Genomic DNA, 8,561 nt, shown 5'->3' with positions numbered 1-8,561 from the left:
CCGCACCTCTGCTGCAGTCAGGGGAAAGAGGGAGAGACCTTGACATGTTTCCTCCAGAGGAAGGCTGGACCCCTGGGTGCATTACCATCACCATGGGGCACCATTTTGAGCCAAACTGGTGGTTTGTGCTCAGTGCCATGGGGCGATACCAGGTAAAAGAGAGCCATCTCCTCAAAAGTAAGGCGGGAGATGGCACCTAAGTGCGTCACTGAGGTATAATGAAAGAACTGGAGGAAAGTCCAAGGTCTGTTTTCCCTTTACACCACACATATAAAAGTAAAATATGAAAACCGACACTTTGCTTTCTTCCTCCCAGGCTGGCCCAAATATGCCCAAGTATGTGCCTAAACAGATTCCTGGAAAACCTGCCCTTGCTGAGGTGCAACCTCTAGTGGTTGGGTTATAGTGTATGCAAAAAGCAGCAGGGAAGTGTGTCCGTGCTGAGGGGGTCCTGCCTGCTCTCCCTGCCTGCCTGCCTCTGCAGGCAGGGAAACACTGGGGACATGGCAGGATATATGCTGTGGCACAGGATTTGGCCTGGTGGTGGTTTGCCAGCACACAGACGGAAGGCTGAGGTCAAATACAAGACCAAGAAAAAAAGGAAGAGAAGAGAAGTGGTTAGATACTGTCCTGAGCAGCTTCCTTGGGTAGCACACACTCTTCACACCAGGCTCTGAGCTGCTACCATCACCATCCTGCCAGCCAGGCTTCCTGGGAAACCTTTTGTTCACTTCCTTGGTGATTTTTTTATTAGACCAGAGGAGTGATTAACCAACATACTAATCCCTCACCCGACTCCAAACACTCTCGTTATGCTCATTTGATGAAGGTGGTGTTGCTAGTGCGGGAAGCCAAAGCTGTCAGAGCTTGGTGGGGGTACCACCGATGGCCAATCCCATCCTTCAGCTCAGGATGGGCAGGATCTGGCCCTACTGAAGCCACCCCATTGGGGTCTGTGGGCATTGTGACCCCTCGAAAAGTCTCAGCACATGAAGCAGAGATGGAGGGTAGGGGGAAAAAACAGCAGAAAACCGTTTCAAGTTATTTATTACTCGTTTTCTGCCCTTCACACCGTTACCACCTTTCAGAGTCCTCCCGGCAGCCTTGGAACCAGCTGGTTGTTTTCCTCCTCCCCCCACTGCACTCCTCTTTTTGCCTTGTGAACGCTAGAGGCTCCCTCCTTCTGGTCTGCGAATAAAAAAAAAACTTTAGTTCCTGACTTTTTTTTTTTTTTAACTTCCCTCAGGAAAAAAATGTGGAGTTAATTATCTATGTAAAATGTCAGATGCAGGAAAGGGGCTGTGCTTACTTGGATATCCCATCCGAGGCGAAGTGACGGATTTTTTTTGACCACCCCCCCCTCCTCCCCTTCTTTTTTTTTTTTTTTTTTTTTCTCCTAAGGGGTGGAAAGGACCTCGCGAAATAAAAGTGCAGAAACAAGCCGGTGGCTCCCAGAGCGGCCGGGGCGGGCGCGGCGGGAGCCCCCAACGCAGCGCAGCGCGGAGCTAGAGCGCAGAGCAGCGCGGAGCCCACCTGCCTTGGGAGTCAGCACCACCCGGCTCCTCGCTCCGCACCTTTTCCCCTCCGCGTACTGAGATCTTGATACATATATATCTATATTTTCTTTTTGCATTCCGCCCCCCGGCTTTTCCTCCAGGACTTTTCCACCGCCTTGGGACACCCGCAAACTTCTTACTCGCTCCCCCTTCCCTCCTTCGCTGGTGGTTTTGTGCTTGTTTTGTTTTTGTTTTGCTACTTCTAATTATTTTCTGGGGGAAGACCCGCCTGCTTTTCGCCTCCCGTGCCCCACCGGAGAGGCCGGGAGCGGCTCCGGCAGCACCTCCCCGGCGCACCGCGTGTGAGCCCGGCCCGGCTCGGAGCGGCACGGCCCGGCTCGGAGCGGCCCGGCTCGGCTCGGCACGGCACCGCTCGGGCGTTCGCCCCCGATAATGCAGAGCTACAAGTACGATAAGGCGATCCCGCCGGAGAGCAAGAATGGGGGCAGCCCGGCGCTGAACAACAACCCGGCCAAGAGCAGCAGCAAGAAAGCCCTGCTCATCTGCCTCGACTTTCTCTGCCTCGTCATGGGTGAGCAGCCGTGGCGGCTCCGCGGGGCTCCGCGCCCCTCCGCTCCCCTCTATTATCCCCCCTGTAGCCCCTCGGGTTTCTACTTTGGGAAAGTTTCGCGGCGGGAGGGCGGGCAGAGCTCGGCCGTGCCGCTTCCCAAACAAAAGCGGAGCGGGGCCGCCGGCCGAGCCTAGCCGGGGAGCGACGGGGCCGGGCCGGGGAGCACTGGGGCCGGGCGGTGGGGACCGCGTCCCATCGGGGTCACAGCTGGGATGGCGGCGAGGGGGGAGCAGGGCACCCCCGAAACATCCCCCAGCACCCTGTCGCCCCGATTTACTGATTGTTATTGTTATATTTATCGCTTCCCCCCATGTCCTGACCCGGCGGGTGGCGGGGCTCAGCCCGGCCGCCAGTCGTGCGCAGGGGGCACTGTGGGCTTGGGGATGTCCCCCCGCTCCAGGTCCCCAGTGGAGCCCCCAGGCCGGCCCCGTGCAGGGCCAGCGGCAGGGCCAGCTCCAGGTGGAGGTAGTGCTCCACGGCAAACCGCGCAGCTTGGGTGTTTTCGTTAAAAATGGGGGGAAAAAGGAGAAACTCTTGCTGCTCTAGTTACTTTGTATTGCTCGGCTGTCAGGTCTACCTCTCGCGTGCCTGGTGCAGGCAACTCGCTTTAAACCCTTGCTTTGAAGTGTGCTCGGGCATCTCGTAGTCGCTGGCAGAGGTCTGGTTTTGCTAGCCCGCTCGGCGTTTGGGAATGGTATGACATGTAAGGAAACTGTCAACAGGCTGTCTCAAAATGATTTTGCATGCCAAAACATCAACCGTTCAATTGTGGCTGCAATGCTGAATATTTAATTGACAGACACAGGCAGGGGAAATCAACTGGCTTCCAACAAAGAGATTAATAACACAACAGCACGTGAGTTTAATACTCCAGACACCACAGTCTTTAAAACAATTGTTTCTGCTTAGAGCCCATTTTTTTTCTAAAGACCGTCAGTTTGATTTAATTTTTATGTAGTTTATTGATCATCTGGTGTATATTACTAGGCACTAATACATTAAGAAGGGAGGCATGGTTTTCTCTTTACATTCCCACAAGAATAGAGGCCAGTGCAGAAAGCTTCATCTTCTTGTATCTGGAAAAAATAAAAATACTTGATATTCCATATATGAAACTAATATAAGTAGAAACATAACTTGCTTGAGTTACCTCACTTATTTAAACAGAAGGTTGGATTCCTAGTAAAACAACTCTTAGGAGTTAGAACTTTTAAACTTTTATTTACACAAGTTTTCTTAACTTCAGGCGTTTCTGTCATGAGTAAGTGTTATTTGAATGGGTAAAGGGTTTTTCTTCCCCTTCTCTAGACTTAAGGGTCCTAAATGAAAAAGCGGTTAGTTGACATGTGTTATTCTGTTTGTGATAGTTTGAGTAAACAGAATTTATCGAGCATCACTGGAAGGTATTGTTAGCTGGGAATAATGTGAGACAGTAAAAACTGTGAGTGTTGCTTTGTTTCGCATTACTACAGGTGGAAATCAGAAAGTAAACACCAGAGTTGGTTGGTTTGTGGGGGTTTGTTTTTGAGGGTTTGTTGGGTTTTTTTAGTGTGAGGAGCATTTAAATGTAAGAGCATGAATTCAACAGCTGAAGGAAATTTTAGATCGGGCTGATCACTGGCAAGTGAAAAGTATGGGTGGGATGTGGTAATATGTGGTTATATGATGGATAGCCCATGATGTGTGTTTGGGGATGGGCTTTTCAAATACAGCCAGACCAGTAGTATCAGACTTGCTGGTGGATGAGTGGGTATGAGTTGCTGTGAAAGCCAGCTGTCCCACTCACAGGAGGCTTGGCTTGCTCTTCTCCCTACCTTTTGCTAGGGGAGACTTAAGAGTTTATAGTTTCCAAGTACTTGATTCCCATTTTCTTCCTTCCTGACCTTGTAAAAAACCCCACTTTGTAGATGAAGAAAAGGTGCTGTAACTGAAGCCTGTAAGAGAAAGTTGGACACATACAAGTTGATAGGTATTTACATGTTCAGTAAAAAACCCCAGAGTCCTATGTAAGACAATGAGAGGCAGAATTGGGTATGATGACTTGTGTTAAGGTGGAGTTGCTCAGTAGAGGTCTTCTGCTGGTGCATGTAGGCACATGGCCAATGGACGCCAGTGCAGTTAAACTGAGTTACGCCTCTTGTGCAGCTGCCCAAAGACATTCAAAGTAGCAGAGAAATAGAAGGCTTTTTATCATTTGAGGAACACTTTAGGAAATAGTCAAACCAGTCATTTGATTTGCAGAGGTGATGCTATGTTGGCTTCTTCTGCAGCTACTGTCATTAATTCTGACCTGAATCAACTTTCTGGAGGGGGGAATGAAAAGAATAAACTATGGGTAAAATACCTTTCAGAAATGACACACGTCAGCTCTCTGTGAGGTGGTGGATGTGTACAAACCCTTCTTTGTTTACATTCAAATTTAACCAAATTACCTACAAGACAATTATCATAAACATCTAAGGAAGTTAGAATAAGTAAAGCAGAGCTATCAAGAGCTTCCTTCAGCTTTAATTTGGTGTGAGTTGTTAGAAAGAGTCACTTTTGTCTTTCTTCATTAAGTGCAATGGTTATCTTGATAGTAAATGCATAAGGGGAAGATCTATATCTTCCTTGGGAATCATGAGAAGCAAAGTTGTCAAGCCATTGGCAGAAGCGCATTGCTGGTGGAGTAGATTGGCTGAAGATCCACTGAACAAGACCCCACACTTCTGCATTTCAAACTTGGGTTGGGTTGGCAGGGAGCTGAATATTTTTCAATAACCCACTCCCCTAATGAGTGCACTTGGCACTGACACATCCCTGGTTTCTTGCATGAACAAGAGGTTTCATCACCAACGCTGTGAACTTTCCAGCCATTTCATGTCAGCACTTAACTTGGAAAAAGAGGCAGAAAAGAACTGAATGTGCATTTATTAAAGCAGGTCATCCGAGGGGGGAAAATAACTTTCTCCATCTGCTTCCTCCTCTCGGGAGGGCTCTGTTTAGAGCATTAGAAGATGCTTCCTGAAATTGTTAGGGCCGCAGGCAGGCTTGATGGTGTGGAAGAGTCCCTGCTGCCCTGTCCCTGTCTTGCTGGTCACTGCGACACTTCTGAAAATGTGATTGAGTTGTTCCGCTGGAGGGCCTGAACTTGTCCCTGCTAAGCCAGTTGGTATCTTCATGTGGGAGAGATGGGGAGAACTGTGTGAGCATCAAAATAAGAGGTTTGATGAACCTTGCTTTACCTTCATCTGATCATCTCCAGCCCAGTTGCAGCCCTATCCCTTTGCCAGGAGTTTCTTGCACTTCCTGCCCAGAGCATAGAGTTGTTACTGGGTGGGACTGGATCAGGGTTCCACAGTGAAGCTTTCCCTGGTACTGTGGGATTCCGCTGCCCAGATGCAGCACTGCATGGAGCTGCTTCAACCAGCCACCACCTTTCTGCAGGAGACATGGACCAGTGAGGAAAAGCCTTCTGCCCTGACCCTTGAGGTGGGATGTTTTGGACCCTGGCCCTACAGATGTAGCATCCAGGGTTAAATTTCCTTCTCCCTGACCTGCTTTTTTCCCCTTGGCAGGGAATCCCCATGTTCTGCAAACACTGAGCAGCCACCTGTGCTCTGCTGATGGGTGCTAAGTCGAGCATTTAAACTTGAAAGAGGGGAAGGCTGCGTCAGCAAGGCCGATAGGGCAGATGAGGGTCTTTGGTAGCTTGTATTTGTGCAGCTTGTGCAGGTAGAACAGCTTCCAAAAAGTCCTGCTTGTGCTATAAAATAGAGGGATCTCATCTGGCTTACCTGCTTCCTAGGCTCGTGGAAATGGGGTTTATGGGAGCATATGTTTCATGCTGGTGAGATGTAAACTGCACGTAATTTACTGCCTGTCTTATTTTCTGTCTCTAATTTAATTTTCTCTCTTCTGTCAATCCCAGTTAATGTGAACAACACAAGTTTTACTGCCCTTGGAAGGTTTTGAAGCAACAGATGGATAGGCCTCTTACGACCTTAGTATCTCTTCAGCTTTCTCAGAAATTTGGCATCTCCTCTTCTGTAGTGAGCTTGATGCTAAAATGAACTTTGAAAGTAAATATTTACGTTAGCAGGACCTTGCCGTGTTTATGTAAGAGGGGGTATAATCTTATAATTTGGGCTAACAGTTTAGATTACTCTTCACTTTCCTCTTCTGTATAGAGAATTGTGTCATCGTTCGCCTTTCAGAAGCAAAAGAGGTTTGAGGTCCATCGGGGCCCTGTCACTGCATCACAGAAATCGACACAAACAGGCCTGGGATTGTCATTTAAGTGTAAGGAGTGGGAGGAATTAAAGATGAGGGGTGAGGTTAGAGTTATTTAGATGCTGTAATGTTGAATTTGACGAGCTAAGCAACTTTGCTTTGGGTTGGGGTTGTGTTTTATTTTACTTTTCAGACTACCCTACCGTGCAGGACTCACTTGTCATGTAAGTAACATCTTTCTATGTGCTCCTGAAGAAACTGCTGACCCGACCATTTATTATTTTCATCAAGAGACAACAAGATCTGACTGTACTAAACCAGCTGGGCAGTCCCGGCACCTTGGCATTGTCTTCTCCATGCTGTGTCTTCTCTGTGTTGGGAAGGACTGAGTCCATACCACACGCGAGAAGCTGTGTGGGTGGAGAGTTGTCATCCTGTTTTGAGCATCCATCCCTCGATGGGGTTTGGTTGTTCATGTTTATGTATCACTTAATACCTGTAGGATCTCGCAGTGAGCTCCTTATGAGGCAGGAGGGACTGTCTTAGGGATGACTGGTATGGAATAGCTTTGGCAAAGGCGGGTTTGCAGAGGTGGCATCTTGGCACAGGGTTGTGCGTTGTACCCAACCATAACTTGGGAGTAAGGGAGCTTTTCTGAGCCTTGAAAAGCTTCTTATTAAAGCAACAGTCAGCATCTAAGCATGATACCAGTCCTTAGTTTTGCTCCTCCCTTGAAAGACCAAAGGAGCCAAAGATGGCTGGAAGGAGAGAGAGAAATATTTTGGAGGTGTTTAAAATACACTTTTTGTGTGTGTGTGTGTGTTTGCTTTATGAAAACAGAAAAACCTATCAAGAGCAGGTTATTAGTGACAATTATACTTGAGGTGTTAATTGCAGAACAAGGAAATGCTGTAGCCATGGCAGACTGAGTCCTCGGGGGTATAAATCTGCTGGCTTTCCCGAGTTGGTGGAATTTGGCCAGCCTGAAGATGTGTCTTCAGGAAAGCAGAATTAACTGCAACTGCTTCATGGCCAGAAGTGCTTTGAATCCTGTGTACCTGCTGCTGAGACAGGCAGGAGATGAGAATCACAATTAGAGTAGATGACATTTTTTTTTAATTGTCTGTTTGTAGTGAGCACAGAAAATAATATAAACATCGCTCCCAGATCAAACAGATTATTTTTATACCCTTTAAATCTCAATTTAATATGCATGCCTTTCTTAGGCTGCTTTGGTCTGACTTTGTTTGTCTAGATACAAGCTGACAGCATATCCTCCAGATGCATGTGCCTCCATATACTGCCCAAGGATGGTTTGCATACCGCAGCTGGGAACCCGCGCTGCAGAGTCTTGCAAACCAGGGCTCCTCTTTAGTGTCTGCATCTGAGATAGGAAGGGTGTTTTCATGCCTCCATCTCTGAATGACTTTAAAAAGGGGGTGGAGGGGAAGCCCCAGCTCTGCTCCGTAGCCTGCTCTGGCAGTGCAGACTCCATCCTCTCTGTTTCATTCATACAATGCTCCCGCTTCATCCATGGTAATCCAGAAGGGACCGTTGTGGTCGCCCAGTCTGCCTGCACTTCGAACAAGGGCATGCCTGTTGAAGGCAGCGTGGGGAAAGGCAGCAGCCTTCAAACCCTCCTATCCCAGCATCCACGCAGCTGGCGCTGAGAACAGTGGCTTCCCCTAGCCCCATGGATCCCTTGGGAGCTGTGTCCCAGGGCTGGGGGGGATGACAGGGGAAAAACCCCCTCCCCAGATGCGTATTTCCCTCCTGGACAGCAGGATGTCAGCTGGGGTTGTAGTATGAGCGCTGTCATTTATTATTTTCTTCTTTCTTTTTGTTCTGTCACAAACAGAAGCCCTGGCTTCTGCAGTAGTGTTGGGGTTGTTTTGATAGGTCAGGTTTCATATTTAAAAAGGAAAAACATCTTGGAAAATGAAAATCAAGTGAATAAAGCCTCAAAAGAAAAAAAAAAAAAAAAAGGTGAATTAAAGTAATCCAGTATTTGTTCTCTAATTAAAAAGCCTGAAGTCAGTTTTCTGAACATACTTAATTATCTTTTTTTTTTTTGCTGGCTGGTGTGGCAGAGCCATGAGACCCTTGGTGGAGCAGAGGTGAAATCATAGAATCATAGCATCAACTAGATTGGAAAAGACCTTTAAGATCATGAAGTCCAACTGTTACCCGAGCACTGTCAAGGCCACCACTAAACCATGTCA

At 47.9% G+C, this 8,561-nt stretch overlaps 1 protein-coding gene across 1 annotated transcript in view; it reads left to right on the top strand.

Moving 5' to 3' along the window:
* Positions 1-1,271: 1,271 nt before the first annotated feature.
* The window catches only part of PLPP3 (phospholipid phosphatase 3), a 45,985-nt gene continuing 38,695 nt past the window's right edge, over positions 1,272-8,561 (top strand). The window contains exon 1 of the mRNA XM_030495103.1: positions 1,272-2,088. Within this exon, the coding sequence (XP_030350963.1) occupies positions 1,950-2,088 (139 nt within the window). The 5' untranslated portion in view covers positions 1,272-1,949. The remainder of the gene's footprint in view (positions 2,089-8,561) is intronic.

This window comes from Strigops habroptila, chromosome 8 (assembly GCF_004027225.2).
Source record: "Strigops habroptila isolate Jane chromosome 8, bStrHab1.2.pri, whole genome shotgun sequence".
NCBI classification, from domain to species: Eukaryota; Metazoa; Chordata; class Aves; order Psittaciformes; family Psittacidae; genus Strigops; species Strigops habroptila.
The sequence above is the reverse complement of the archived record's forward strand: the minus strand, read 5'-3'. Positions and strand labels throughout refer to the sequence as shown.